The 15,737-nt window shown below is 50.5% G+C and overlaps 2 protein-coding genes across 2 annotated transcripts in view; one reads left to right on the top strand and one right to left on the bottom strand.

Moving 5' to 3' along the window:
• Nucleotides 1-15,737, top strand: part of LOC117192260 (mucin-5AC-like) — a 62,831-nt gene that overhangs the window by 18,763 nt on the left and 28,331 nt on the right. The window lies entirely within an intron of this gene.
• Nucleotides 2,116-3,727, bottom strand: LOC117192256. The gene is made up of 2 exons (XM_033396918.1): nucleotides 3,076-3,727; nucleotides 2,116-3,009 (listed from the first exon to the last, which is right to left on the bottom strand). The coding sequence occupies exons 1-2, from the start codon at nucleotides 3,701-3,703 to the stop codon at nucleotides 2,534-2,536; spliced, it is 1,104 nt and encodes a 367-aa protein (XP_033252809.1). The 5' UTR covers nucleotides 3,704-3,727; the 3' UTR covers nucleotides 2,116-2,533.

Raw genomic sequence — 15,737 nt, 5'->3', positions numbered from 1 at the left:
AACAAAAACGAGGTCAAGAAGTCTGTCCCTAATGTTTTTAACGGCATTAATTTGGACAAGGGAAATATCCGTTAGCCCATTGATAAAGTCATGATGGCAATTGGGAAACAACAGGTTAGCGTCATCACAAGGCAGCCAAGAAAGAAATGGGAGGTTAAAGTCCCCCATGACAATAATTCGATCATTGCACCCTAATGCTGAAACAACAGTATTAATTGCTGATAGGTGGTGTAAGTAAAGCTCAGCATCAGACCTGGGAGGAATGTAAGAGCAGGTTAAATAGAAAAATGCGGAGCCAACACGAAATTTGACTGCAACAAATTCAATTCCATGAATGTTATTGAATGGGAATAACTCAGATGAGAAAACAGATTTAACTGCAATTAGAACCCCACCTGCAAAAGATGGGCGGTCCTTTCTATAAATAGTGTAGGTTAGGTTAGGTTCAGGCGGTAGCCTGGGGGAGTGATGAAACCCTCCCAAGCTCACTTGGACCTGTAGAAGGTCCGTTGTATAAATAGTGTAACTATCAATGAAAATTTCACGCGATGGCATCGAAATCAAAGGACGCGCTATTAGTATGAATTTGACGCAATTTTCCCAGCAAACTGCGAACGTTCTGATTGTGCATGGAAAAATAGAACATCAGTTTTTTGGAGCATGTTCGGTAATTCTTGGATTCGAGTTCGAATCTTTTTACTTTGAACGTTGACATGCAATGACTGCATCTTTCAAGAGGCGATGCAGTTACTGCACCGTCAAGTGGCCCGTGTGACACCAGCTGAAGGCTGTTACGCGCGAATCCCAGGCAAAACGCAGCCCTCCTCCCGCCCAACCGACCGAGGGGCGCTGCCGCATGACGCGCGGTGCGTAGCCGAACCAAACGCGAACATGCAAGAAAGATAGCTATTAGACTAACATTCGAGGAAAATTAGTACTAAACTTACTAAGAAACTAAGCATGCAATCAAAATACAAATACCACTACAGTTACTAATTAATAGAAAGGTGTGTAAGGATTAATAATTTAATAAGAGGAAGAGAATTAGTGGTGGATATAATATGGTAGAGGAAATTATAATCCGAGCATAAGACCCTAAACGGTTCATGCAAGGAATAATTCGATCTACAAAGTGGAAGGAACAACGGTATAAAATTTCTAGTCAGTCTAATAGGAATCGTGAAGTTTATGCGGCTCAACAGATCAGGGCTGTCTATGTCACCCCTGATCAAGTTGTGCATAAATATCACACCAAGCATTTTTCTACGGTTAACTAAGGATGGGAGGTTTACTAATAGTAGTCTACTAGAGTAAGATGGGAGTCTTACACCCGCATCCCAGTTAAGGCCCCGCAGAGCAAAGAGTAACGAGGTGGAACGTTGTGAGTTGCTGCGGACATCGCAACTCTACGGTTATACCCGATACTAAGTCAGTATGGCTCTCCTCCGGCAGACGCCGCTAATAATAAACGACACGACAAAGAGTGCGTGCGAGAGAGACAGAAAATCAGTCTGAGCGTGACGTCGGGCGCTGTGTATCCACTGCAAATTGATTTGTTCCTATTGGCTATAAAAATGATCTGATCTGATCTGATCCAGATTCAGCAATCTGATAGATATGGTCATTATCTTGTAAAGTAGTGATCCTAGGCTGGGGTCAGTCTCAGTCTGCCCAGGGTCACCTACAGTTTATTTGTAAGTTGCTGAGACGTTGAGACTGGGGGGGGAGGCGGGTCGTTGGCGCAGGGATCGCCGAGCCGCCGTCAACGACGGGGCCTTCGGGAGAAATTAGGGAGGGGGGGGGGAAAGCGGCGTTGGACCGGGCGGCGCGAAACTCACCCGAGACGCTGCACTCCCCGACTTCAGCAGGGTAAAACCCCTGTTGCCAAGGTCGAAGTGGGCCGCGGGTCCGGGGAGGTGAAGGAAAAGGATGAGGGGGGGGCGCCTCTGTCGAAACGCGTACCACTTCTCACTCCAGCAGGGTAAAACCCTGTTGCCAGAGTCAGAGCGGGAGCGTAGTGACCGAGAACAGTCAGGAAAACGGGGGGGGAGGGGGTGGAGAGATGTCCGCAGTCGGTGGTCCGACCAGAGAAAATAAATGGAAGCCAACGCGTTCTTAATTCTATGATCGAAGTTTTATTGGATTGGTTCCCCTCGCACTCCCTCCTACTCCTACTACTACCTTGGCCAGCGGCCAGCTCACCCGCGGATCCGGCGCCTGTGTTCCCGCAGCTCCTCCATGCTTTTCTCTCCTCTCTGGCGCGCGGCCGTTCAACACTTTTTTTTTTCTCTTCACTTCGATGTCCGCGACGTTCCGTCTTCGCTCACTTCCCAGAATCGACTCCTTCTCTCGCTACGGTCGCTCGACGTTCTCGCCACGCCTCGCGCTCGTTTTCGGGCCAACGGGACTTTTCCGAAAGAGCTCCGCTCTGCTGCCGGCTGAGCATGGCTCCCTCTCCTCGCCGTCTTCTTTGCGGTTGTTCCGTGTGAGCTGGCCGTTTGGCGGGATTTCGGCTATGCAAAACATAACTAGCTTATTTACTACTATAGCATATGGTTGTGAGTAATCCAATTATTAATATTATTATTATTATTCTTGTTACTATGTGAGGGTCCCAGTATGGGTCCTCACACCCTCTCCTTACTTCGGGGGCCCGTGAGCGAATAGTCACTTTGCTCGTCTTGCTGATGTGGACCTGGAAGAAGGTGTTGTCCGCCTCTGCCAAGAATCGGACATCTTTACGCCGCGGGTTGACGAGTTGTGCCAGGAGCCGGGCTTTCAGGGTGTCTGGCAGCCGGCCGTCGGGCGTACGTACTCTCCAATCCGCCTCCCCAGTCACCCAACGAACGGCTGGGTTGGGGGTCGACGTTTCTGGTATCTCCGGACGGCCGCCTTCGGGATGTAGGATGGCGTCCAGATCGCAGGCGTCCGGTAGCTCTGCGTCTTCGGTGGCGATGTCTTCGGGGCGCAGGATGGCGTCAAAGTTGCTGACGGCCGGTAGTCCTGCATCTTCGGTGGCGATGTCTTCGGGACGCAGGATGGCGTCAAAGTTGCTGACGGCCGGTAGTCCTACATCTTCGGGGGCGATGTCCAACCCGTCTATCCGTTCGAGAAGGTTGAGCGTATCAAGGGCCCCGAAGAGTGCCGGAAGCGGTGGCTCTTCCCAGCGGAGCACCTCTTTTTCGAACTCCGTCGGCTCGAATTGCTGGCGGTATCCGCGTGCGGTGGCACCTGGCAGCCCGTCAGGGATAGTGATGGCCTCTGCCCCCTCGTCGGGGCTCGGACCCGGAGCGGTGTAGTCGGCTGCTTCTCCTACGGTGGCGTGTCCAGGGCCCTGCGCGTGGTCTTCGGCGACCTGGTCGGGGTTGACCTGGCTGGGGCCCTGAGCATGGGTGAACGTGGCTCTGGCGGCGTTGCCAGGGCTTGGGTCCCTGTACGTCTGGGCCACGTCTCCTGTAATATTGACGTGATCGGGGTCTGAATCGTGCCCCTCGATGATCTGGTCGATGCGGGGCCAGCTTACGACGTCGCCGCATAAATTTTCCCAGCTGAGGACCTCTGGGGGGACTTGGAATTCTCGTGGAGTGGGGCGAAGAATCAGTTCCTCGATGATCTCCCAGTCGACTGGGGGCTCCGGCCTGGCTTTTGTCGTAGTTCTCCGACGGCGGGGGTCTCTCGCATTCGATGAGCTGTGAATAGGCATGGACTTGTTGACTACAGGCAAGAAATACTTTGATACTCTATGAGTGCGGCGGAGCGGTTATAGACTTAATGAGAATCTCCAAAATGTCGGCCTTGGTTGGTCCCTTCGGTACAATCACGGTTGCGGTTTGCCCTTGAAGGAACAGCCACGCCCGCTTCGTTTGGTGCGTCGTTCTTCGAAGGATGTCCGGGTCCCGGAAGCGGATGTGTCCAGGAGAAGCGGCCACGCACGCCTCGTTCGGTGCGTCGTTCCTCGCAGGATATCCGGGTTCCTGAAGCGGATGGGTCCAGGAGAAGCAGCCACGCACGCCTCGTTCGGTGCGTCGTTCCTCGCAGGACATCCGGGTTCCTGAAGCGGATGTGTCCAGGAGGAGCAGCCACGCACGCCTCGTTCGGTGCGTCGTTCCGCGCAAGATATCCGGGTTCCTGATTGGTTTCGTCTCTGTGTATCCGGGGTGTCAGCATCGTCGTGGCGGTTTGAGTAGATCTTGTATTTTTGGCACACTACGCATTGGCGAACGTATCTGGCGACTTCTCGGAACAGGCCTGGCCAGTAGTACTTTTGGGCGACTCGTGTGCTTGTTTTTCGGATTCCTAGATGTCCGGCCGTCGGGTGGTCATGGCATTCTTTTAGTACGCGTCGTCTATGTTCTGCAGCGACGCAGAGTTTCCATGGGGTGGAGTCTTCTTCTTCGGGCACGGTGTGCAGGCGCCGATACAGTTGTCCACTCTCGCTTCGGTAGTCTTCATATTTGCCCGGCTGCTGCCTGATTCTCGCCAACATTTTCCTTATCCACTTGAACTGTGACTCCTCCTCCAGAGCTTGATGTAGTAACTCCAATGGTTGGCGGGAAAGTGCATCTGCTACCACGTTCTGCTTCCCTCGGCGATAGCGAATATCGAATTGATATTGCTGCAGCTCCAAAGCCCAACGTGCTATCCGTCCAGTGGGGTTGTCGATCGAGTTGATCCATTTGAGGGCGAGATGGTCCGTGATCACGTCAAATCGGTATCCTTCCAAGTAACAGCGCAGCTTGCGGATTGACCACACTATTGCCAAGCATTCCTTCTCAGTAACGGAGTAGTTCTCCTCGGCTTTGGACAAGCGTCGACTCGCGTAGGCTATTACTCGTTCCTCGTCCCTTATCTTTTGTGTAAGGACGGCTCCTAATCCTTGTTCGCTAGCGTCGGTTTGCAATGAGAATTTTTCAGAAAAATCAGGGCAGGCGAGGACCGGCGCTTCGGTTAACCTGATCTTCAACTCCTCGAAGGCTTTCTCCTGTTCTTCCGACCATTTCCATTGCCGATCTTTCCTTAACAACGCCGTCATGGGTTCTACTATTTCGGAAAAGTTGGGTACAAACCGCCGGTACCAGGAGGCCATACCGATGCATCGGCGAAGTTCCTTGACACCTGCCGGAGGTTTCAGGTTGCGCACTGCGGCGATCTTGTCAGGATCCGTGTGTATGCCGTTCCCGCTGATGACGTGTCCTAAATACTTCAGTCTGCGTTTGAAGAAGCTGCATTTGTCCTTGTTGAGTCGAAGATTAGCCTTGCGCAGCCGCTGTAGAACTGTCCCAAGATGCCGCATGTGGTCCTCCACGGTGTGCCCGATGACGATAATGTCATCAAGATAGGCGAATGCGTGTGGTTCCATGTCGGGGCCAATCACGCTATCCAGTGCTCGCTGGAAGGTCGCGCCGGCGGAGTGAAGGCCAAAAGGCATCACTTTCCAGTGAAACAACCCGCGGCCCGGCACGGTGAACGCCGTGCACTCGCGGCTGGTTGGGGCAAGCGGAATTTGCCAGTAGCCGCTCTTCAGGTCCAGGGTCGATATGTACCTGGCATCTCTCAGCTGTTCCAATATGTGGTGAATCCTGGGGAGGGGATACGCGTCGGGGATTGATCGCGCGTTCAACTGTCGGAAGTCTATGCACATCCTGATGTCACCTGTTTTCTTGCCCACGAGGACAATTGGGGCGCTATGTGGACTCTTCGAAGGTTCAATCTGCCCTTCCTTAAGCAGTTCGTCGACCTGTTTATTAATGACGGCTTGCATAGCGGGGTTTTTTGGATAATAACGTTGTTTTATAGGCTTGTTGTCGCGCATCACGATGGTGTGTTCTGCAATGGGGGACACTCCGCTGAGGCCGTCGAATTGTTTCAGTTCCTGTTGCAACCATTCGGTGATCCGGGGTTCCAGGGGTTCGTCGTCTTCGGGCTCGAATCCAGGGGCCAAAACGTCGGGCAATTGGGATATACTCACGGTGGCCACTGTTGCTCCCTGTGTCCGTTCCCTGGTGCGCCTACGGCGGGGGCCGTTGTCGCCGATGCCGGGCTCGAATCGCACTCGTTTCTTGGATCGCTGCTGTACCTCGTGTACCCGGAAGGGGTTTTTCAGCATGGCTCTGTGGTCGAGGCCGGGGAGCGCCGATGTCCATCCGGGTTGGTATCCTGCCGGGGTCGAGACCTCGCCCGAATTCCTAGAATTCCTTGAAGAAACGGCCACGCACGTCTCGTTTGGTACGTCGTCCCTCGCAAATTTTCCCCACCTCACCATCATGGATCCCAGGGGATCGGCCACGCGCTCCTCGTTCGGCACGTCGTTCCTCGTCGGTTCTTGATGCTGGGCGACCCGGTCTCGGCTGAGATTCGTAGGTTGATCCAGGCGGGCTGGGGATCCTATGTCTTGAGTCCTGGTATCATGGCTGTGTTTAAATTGCAGGCGCAAGGGGACTCCTCCACACTGCAGGGTCGCGTCTATTCCGCATAGGAAATCCATCCCGAGGAGGACGTCATCCAGCACGTCTTTCATTACTAGCACCGGCATCTTTACTTGTTGATCTCCTAGTCGTATGTCTGCCATCAGCGCCTGAGTCAATTCCCGGAGGGACCCATCCGCCAATCTGATCGTCGTTCGCACCATCGCTATACTCTGTCCGTTGTCCAGCTCCAGGGCTTTGCGTTCACTAACGAAGCTCCGTGTGGCGCCTGTGTCCAGAGTAGCGAGTAGGTCCTCTCCTTCCATGGTTACTTGCGCGCGAATTCGTCCTCTCTCCAGCCGCAGGGTTCCCTTTACTGCCTCGGGGTGGGATTGGCGGTCTTCGCCCGGTCCCCTGCCGAGTGAAGCGCCTGTCCGTTTCCCGACGAATTCCTGCGACAGCATTCGATGGTGCGTAGCCCGCGACGGCCGCAGTCCCAGCAGTACAAGACTTGGGGCTGTTTACACTCCCTGGAAAAGTGTCCGGACCCGCCGCAGTTCCTACAAGCATGCTGCACGTCGATTATGGGGTCGGCGTCTTGGAGGATGGTTCCATTCCTGACATCCGGCTGCTGCGAGTCCGTCGACCAATCCCTCACCTGGGTTCTATCGTGCCGGAGATCCTGTGTCCTCGCGGCCGCGTGATTCCTTGGTCCTCGTTGACCAGCCGTTGGCCCTAAAGTTTCCCGCGGATGGGTGTCTCGTGCTTGGTTCGCGTAGCCCGTGAGCTCCGACGGTCCCTTGTTACGCGTCACCTCGAAGTTCACAACCAGTTGCGTTAATTCGGAGAGAGAATCAAAATCTTTTCGTCTCGTAAACAACTGGTATTCCGGGAGCATGTTATCGTATATCCTTTCCAATTCCTGAGCCTCGGTGTATCCCGCGCGCTGCATCATTAGTCGAATGTCCACGAGGTACGTTTTAAACGCTTCTTTTGGTCGTTGAAAATGGGTTCGGATCTCGTCTTCTAGCCGTTGAAAGTACCGGGGAGGCAAAAAAAACTCTGAAAACTCTTTGCGAAAGGTCTCCCATGGTTCTCCACTAAGGCGGCTCGTTCGAAACCAACTCTCGGCCCGACCGGTCAACAACACGAGGATTCCTTGTGATAAGTGGCGTAGATCTATCTTATAAGTGGCTGCCCTCTCTTGCACGTGCTCCAGGAAACTTAACGGATCGCCGGACCCATCAAACACGATTCCCCAGCGGACCATTTTCTCGGTGATCGCAGCGTTAAAATGCTCTTCGTTCCAGGTGGACCCCTTCGTTGGTGGGTCCTTGCTACCGTGCAGGTTTCTCTGCGCGGCACCGACGTCGATGCCATGGAGTAGGCTCTCTGCCGGCACAGCGGATCCCGACGCCACGATACTACGGCTACTGGCGGGTACGACATCATACGCAGCCGGGGGATGGGGTTGTAGGTTAAGAGGCGCGAGTGTAGAAGGGCGGGGAGAAAGTGGTTTAACCTCTGGAGTCACGGCGACTCCGTACTGGGCCTCCAATTCCTCCAACCGAGAACGCGCCGTACTTGGTAAATCGGCCGAGTTTGCGAAGGTCGCGAGTCGACGTCTCAACTCTTCGACAGTTCCAGCGCTGTCTAACCCAAGCTCCGCGGTAATCATCTCCAACTCGTTCTTGCGCCTGACCGAAATCCACTTGACTCCCATGTTGAGTTGGTCCGGGTCACTGTTGCTGCACGTGGTCTACGATCAAATGTCTGGAGCGTCGCCCGAGGAGTCGAAAAACGTAGCTAAGGACGCGGCGAAAGACGGGGCTCTGAATCCTTAAACGGCGAGGACGCGTGCGAGGCTATTCGGTAGTGAATTACCGGTGGGCCGTCTTGGTCGTGGGCCTGGACACGGGGGCTGGCAATTAACACGCGCTTGTTCAGGGGTACTTCAGTCGTTGGTTTCTGCAGGATTGTTCCGGTTAGAATCCGTTGGTTCGTGTTCAGTTTCGGGGGGAGCGCGAGGTGGACAGAAGACGCGGGGATCGCTGTCTTTCGCACGTTGTATGCTGCGGGATAGGGACCACTGTATGCTGCGGGATAAGGACCACTGTATTTTGCGCGTTGTGTACTGATCGAAGGCAGGGGATCACTCTGTTTCACACGTTGTATGTTTGACCGAATGCTGAGGATGACTGACTCTTGCGTTGTATACAACCCGGCTTATATTGGGTCTGGCTGAACGGCCGAGCCTCTGCCGACGTCGACGTCTCGGAGTCGGCCGAGAACACCACGCGAGAGAGCCGCGGGCGAATGGTTAGGTAAATAGTCGAAGATCGGGGGGTGCGGGTAGTATGAGAAAGGGATAATTTCATGTATTATACTCGTGGGTCGTTCGGCTCATGCCCGCCGCCGACGCCCAGAACTGTTCTCCGGTCTTCACCCCCTCTCTCCCCACTGAGATGTAACAGAGGTCTGGCTGCCCTTGGCTCTTTCCCCACTGTACCGGGCGCTATGATCCCGCATGGTTTTGCCTGAGGATAACGGGGACCACAGAATTTTCGTTCTGCTTTGCGTGCTGCTTCGTCGCTGGTGTTTCGCTTGGATTTTTTTTTTTCTCTTTCTGCTGGACATGGGAAGGGCATCACTATGCTTTGCTTGGCTGCGGGCTGTACTTTCATTCTGTCGTTTTCCTCTCTCATTTCCTCTTTCCCGTTCTCTCCTCTTCATTTGCCGACGGCTAACGGGGATTGTACAGCTTTTCAGCCACGCTTTGCTCGCTGCTGGCCTGTACCTTCGTATCGTATTTTCTTATTGATACCCTATAAATTTCTCCTCGGTTTGATGCGGCGCTACCTACGCGATCTACTTGTGGATCTTTAGGCCACGAAGGGTGAAATCCCCCCAGAAAACTATCGTTTGAATTGTCTCAACAGTCCCTGCTCGGGCGCCATCTGTAAAGTAGTGATCCTAGGCTGGGGTCAGTCTCAGTCTGCCCAGGGTCACCTACAGTTTATTTGTAAGTTGCTGAGACGTTGAGACTGGGGGGGGAGGCGGGTCGTTGGCGCAGGGATCGCCGAGCCGCCGTCAACGACGGGGCCTTCGGGAGAAATTAGGGAGGGGGGGGGGGGGAAAGCGGCGTTGGACCGGGCGGCGCGAAACTCACCCGAGACGCTGCACTCCCCGACTTCAGCAGGGTAAAACCCCTGTTGCCAAGGTCGAAGTGGGCCGCGGGTCCGGGGAGGTGAAGGAAAAGGATGAGGGGGGGCGCCTCTGTCGAAACGCGTACCACTTCTCACTCCAGCAGGGTAAAACCCTGTTGCCAGAGTCAGAGCGGGAGCGTAGTGACCGAGAACAGTCAGGAAAACGGGTGGGGAGGGGGTGGAGAGATGTCCGCAGTCGGTGGTCCGACCAGAGAAAATAAATGGAAGCCAACGCGTTCTTAATTCTATGATCGAAGTTTTATTGGATTGGTTCCCCTCGCACTCCCTCCTACTCCTACTACTACCTTGGCCAGCGGCCAGCTCACCCGCGGATCCGGCGCCTGTGTTCCCGCAGCTCCTCCATGCTTTTCTCTCCTCTCTGGCGCGCGGCCGTTCAACACTTTTTTTTTTCTCTTCACTTCGATGTCCGCGACGTTCCGTCTTCGCTCACTTCCCAGAATCGACTCCTTCTCTCGCTACGGTCGCTCGACGTTCTCGCCACGCCTCGCGCTCGTTTTCGGGCCAACGGGACTTTTCCGAAAGAGCTCCGCTCTGCTGCCGGCTGAGCATGGCTCCCTCTCCTCGCCGTCTTCTTTTCGGTTGTTCCGTGTGAGCTGGCCGTTTGGCGGGATTTCGGCTATGCAAAACATAACTAGCTTATTTACTACTATAGCATATGGTTGTGAGTAATCCAATTATTAATATTATTATTATTATTCTTGTTACTATGTGAGGGTCCCAGTATGGGTCCTCACAATCTATGATTCTGCGTTTTTAGTTTTCTCGAATGTGCAATATTGTGGATGCAACAGATTTTCGTCCTTTGTGTGGGCGGAAGGGGGTGGGGCGAAACTTTGAGATACACGTTTTATAGTAAGATCTAACAGGAGTGCGGATACCAAATTTGGTTACTCTAGCCTTAATAGTCTCTGAGATTTTTGAATATCCCCAGATTTTCGTCCTTTGCGGGGGCGGAAGGGGGTGTGGCAAAATTTTGAAACAAACTTGTCTCGGTCCGATATATTAGGAGTGTGGATACCAAATTTGGTTGCTCTAGCTTTTGTAGTCTCTGAGATCTAGGCGCTAATGTTTTACTCTAAGCAAAGCCGCCTATGCTACGTGTGTGTTAGAGAGAGACAGGGCGAGAAAAAATGAAATTGTTTTCTTGATGCTGGCTATAATAATAATACGATCCAATTCAGATTACGTAGTCTTAAAGATATGGTCATTCTCTACAACTCTACGTTTTTGGTTTTCTCATATCTTTAAAATTGTGGATGCCACAGATTTTCTCAGATTTACTCAAAATGAGTATTGGGGTATATTAGATTTGTGGTAAAAGTGGATGTGTGTAACGTCCAGAAGAAATCGTTTCCGACCCCATAAAGTATATATATTCTTGATCAGCATCAATAGCCGAGTCGATTGAGCCCTGTCTGTCTGTCCGTCTGTCCGTCCGTCCGTCTGTCCGTCCCCTTCAGCGCCTAGTGCTCAAAGACTATAAGAGCTAGAGCAACGATGTTTTGGACCCAGACTTCTGTGATATGTCACTGCTACAAAAATATTTCAAAACTTCGACCCGCCCACTTCCGCCCCCACAAAAGACGAAAATCTGTGGCATCCACAATTTTAAAGATATGAGAAAACCAAAAACGTAGAATTGTAGAGAATGACTATATGTTTTAGAATGTAAGATCTCAACCAGATCGTATAATTATTATAGCCAGATTCAAGAAAACAATTTCATTCTTTCTCGCTCTGTCTCTCTCTAATACACAGGTTTCATGGTCGGTTTTGCCAATTGCAAAATATGAGTTCAAGGATCTCAGAACCTATAAGAGCCAGAGCAACCAAATTTGGTATCCACACTCCTGTGATATCGGACCTTGACCGTTTCGTGTCCAAATTTCGCCACACCCCCTTCCGCCCCCGCAAAGGACGAAAAACTGGGGCATCCACAAATCTCAGAGACTATTAAGGCTAGAGTAACAAAATTTGGTATCCGCACTTCTGTTAGACTCACTATAAAACATATATCTCAGAATTTCGCCCCACCCCCTTCCGCCCCCACAAAGGACGAAAATCTGTTGCATCCACAATATTGCACATTTGAGAAAACTAAAAACGCAGAATCATAGATAATGACCATATCTATCAGATTGCTGAATCTCGACCAGATCAGATAATTTTTATAGCCAAAAGGAACAAATCAATTTGCACTGGCTTCGCAGCGCCCGACGTCACGCTCAGACTGATTTTCTGTCTCTCTCGCGCGCACTCTTTGTCGTGTCGTTTAATATTAGCTGCGTCTGCCGGAGGAGAGCCATACTGACTTAGTATCGGGTATAACTGTAGAGTTGCGGTGTCCGCAGCAACTCACAACGTTCCCCCTCGTTTGCATTAGAGTTGCTACCTTTTTTAAGGAGAGGAATTATAAACGATTCCTTCCAGATCGGGGGGAAGCAAGAAGAATCAATGGACAGGTTGAATAGTTTAAGCAAAGGTCCACACAGAGCCTCGGCGCAGTACCTGAGTACACAACCTGGAAACCCGTCTGGACCCGGTGAAAACACCGGCTTAACTAGTCGAAGGTCATGAAGTAGGGAACATTCATTTAACAAGGGACTGAAAATGCCGTTCGACCTCAGTAAACCGTATGGGTACGGATGACCAGACTAGCTTTCCTCAGAATAGGTGGTTTGGAAGAATTGGGCAAAAAGATCGGCAATTGCCTGATCATTATTTGCCGACGTATTACAAAATGATAGCGAGGATCTTTGAGAAGGAACTCATGCACAATTGTATGCTCAGGCCATATTGACGGTTCTAGAGAACTGGATAGTAAAGAATCAGGGAGAAGAATTTTAAAGGATGATATGTTGCGCTTATTATACCCAATACTCAAAATGAGTATTGGGGTATATTAGATTTGTGGTAAAAGTGGATGTGTGTAACGTCCAGAAGGAATCGTTTCCGACCCCATAAAGTATATATCTTCTTGATTAGCATCAATAGCCGAGTCGATTGAGCCATGTCTGTCTGTCCGTCTGTCCGTCGGTCCGTCTGTCCGTCTGTCCGTCCCCTTCAGCGCCTAGTGCTCAAAGACTATAAGAGCGAGAGCAACGATGTTTTGGATCCAGACTTCTGTGATATGTCACTGCAACGTTGTGAGTTGCTGCGGACCGCAACTCTACGGTTATACCCGATACTAAGTCAGTATGGCTCTCTTCCGGCAGACGCCGCTAATATTAAACGACACGACAAAGAGTGCGTGCGAGAGAGACAGAAAATCAGTCTGAGCGTGACGTCGGGCGCTGCGTAGCCAGTGCAAATTGATTTGTTCCTTTTGGGTATAAAAATGATCCGATCTGATCCAGATTCAGCAGTCTCATAGATATGGTCATTATATATGATTCTGCGTTTTTAGTTTTCTCGAATCTGCAATATTGTGGATGCAACAGATTTTCGTCCTTTGTGTGGGCGGAAGGGGGTGGGGCGAAACTTTGAGATACACGTTTTATAGTAAGATCTAAGTGCGGATACCAAATTTGGTTACTCTAGCCTTAATAGTCTCTGAGATTTGTTAATATCCCCAGATTTTCGTCCTTTGCGGGGGCGGAAGGGGTTGTGGCGAAATTTTGAAACAAACTCGTCTCGGTCCGATATGTTAGGGGTGTGGATACCAAATTTGGTTAATCTAGCTTTTATAGTCTCTGAGATCTAGGCGCTAATGTTTTACTCTAAGCAAAGCCACCTATGCTACGTGTGGATGCAACAGATTTTCGTCCTTTGTGTGGGCGGAAGGGGTTGGGGCGAAATTTTGAGATACACGTTTTATAGTAAGATCTAACAGGAGTGCGGATACCAAATTTGGTTACTATAGCTTTAATAGTCTCTGAGATTTGTGAATATCCCCAGATTTTCGTCCTTTGCGGGGGCGGAAGGGGTTGTGGCGATTTTTTTTTTTTTTATACCCGATACTCAAAATGAGTATTGGGGTATATTAAAGTTGTGGTAAAAGTGGATGTGTGTAACGTCCAGAAGGAATCGTTTCCGACCCCATAAAGAATATATATTCTTGATCAGCATCAATAGCCGAGTCGATTGAGCCCTGTCTGTCTGTCCGTCTGTCCGTCCGTCCGTCCGTCCGTCCGTCCGTCCGTCCCCTTCAGCGCCTAGTGCTCAAAGACTATAAGATCTAGAGCAACGATGTTTTGGATCCAGACTTCTGTGATATGTCACTGCTACAAAAATATTTCAAAACTTCGCCCCGCCCACTTCCGCCCCCAGAAAGGACGAAAATCTGTGGCATCCACATTTTTAAAGATACGATAAAACCAAAAACGCAGAATTGTAGAAGATGACTATATGTTCTAGAGTGCAAAATCTGAACCAGATCGTATAATTATTATAGCCAGAATCAAGAAAACAATTTCATTTTTTCTCGCCCTGACTCTCTCTAACACACACGTAGCATAGCCGGCTTTGCTTAGAGTAAAACATTAGCGCCTAGATCTCAGAGACTATAAAAGCTAGAGCAACCAAATTTGGTATCCAGTCTCCTAATATATCGGACCGAGACGAGTTTGTTTCAAAATTTCGCCACACCCCCTTCCGCCCCCGCAAAGGACGAAAATCTGGGGCATCCACAAATCTCAGAGACTATTAAGGCTAGAGTAACCAAATTTGGTATCCGCACTTAGATCTTACTATAAAACGTGTATCTCAAAGTTTCGCCCCACCCCCTTCCGCCCACACAAAGGACGAAAATCTGTTGCATCCACAATATTGCAGATTCGAGAAAACTAAAAACGCAGAATCATAGATAATGACCATATCTATCAGATTGCTGAATCTGGATCAGATCAGATCCGCAGCCCCCGACGTCACGCTCAGACTGATTTTCTGTCTCTCTTTAATATAGCGGCGTCTGCCGGAGGAGAGCCATACTGACTTAGTATCGGGTATAACTGTAGAGTTGCGGTCTCCGCAGCAACTCACAACGTTCCCCCTCGTTTTTTTTTGGACGTTGACATGCAATGACTGCATCTTTCAAGAGGCGATGCAGTTACTGCACCGTCAAGTGGCCCGTGTGACACCAGCAGAAGGCTGTTACGCGCGGATCCCAGGCAAAACGCAGCCCTCCTCCCGCCCAACCGACCGAGGGGCGCTGCCGCATGACGCGCGGTGCGTAGCCAAACCAAACGCGAACATGCAAGAAAGATAGCTATTAGACTAACATTCGAGGAAAATTAGTACTAAACTTACTAGAAACTAAGCATGCAATCAAAATACAAATACCACTACAGTTACTAATTAATAGAAAGGTGTGTAAGGATTAATAATTTAATAAGAGGAAGAGAATTAGTGGTGGATATAATATGGTAGAGGGAATTATAATCCGAGCATAAGACCCTAAACGGTTCATGCAAGGAATAATTCGATCTACAAAGTGGAAGGAACAACGGTATAAAATTTCTAGTCAGTCTAATAGGAATCGTGAAGTTTATGCGGCTCAACAGATCAGGGCTGTCTATGTCACCCCTGATCAAGTTGTGCATAAATATCACACCAAGCATTTTTCTACGGTTAACTAAGGATGGGAGGTTTACTAATAGTAGTCTACTAGAGTAAGATGGGAGTCTTACACCCGCATCCCAGTTAAGGCCCCGCAGAGCAAAGAGTAAAAAGTTTTTCTGTACTGATTCTATACGGTCCTGGTGTACTTTGTACTGAGGGCACCATACACAGGAGCCGTATTCTAAGATCGGACGAACAAGCGAGGTATAGAGAGTCTTTGTTATATAGGGGTCGTCAAATTCCTTTGACCACCTCTTTATAAACCCAAGCACGCCCATGGCCTTATTTACCATGGTAGAAATGTGTTCGGAAAACTTTAACTTGGGGTCTAACATAACACCCAGATCATCCACCAGGGTAATTCTCTCAAGAGAACCACCAAATAGGGTGTAGGGAGCCAACAAAGGGCTAGAACGATGACATGTCATAACTTTGCATTTCGAGGCATTAAGGTGTAACAAGTTTGCACAACACCATGACTGAAAGTTATTGAGATCGGATTGCAAGCGAGAATGAAATGAAATGTCCTTGTACTGGACACAGAGTT

The sequence above is a fragment of the Drosophila miranda genome (genome assembly GCF_003369915.1).
Source record: "Drosophila miranda strain MSH22 chromosome Y unlocalized genomic scaffold, D.miranda_PacBio2.1 Contig_Y2_pilon, whole genome shotgun sequence".
NCBI lineage: Eukaryota > Metazoa > Arthropoda > Insecta > Diptera > Drosophilidae > Drosophila > Drosophila miranda.
Note: the sequence above shows the minus strand (reverse complement) of the source record. Positions and strands in the feature narration are given on the sequence as shown.

Coding starts and splice junctions, on each gene's coding strand:
- LOC117192256 (XM_033396918.1), bottom strand. CDS start 3,703: ATGCCTATTCACAGCTCATCGAATGCGAGAGACCCCCGCCGTCGGAGA. Junction 3,010..3,075: donor GTTGGACATCGCCCCCGAAG/ATGTAGGACTAC, acceptor TCGCCACCGAAG/ATGCAGGACTACCGGCCGTC.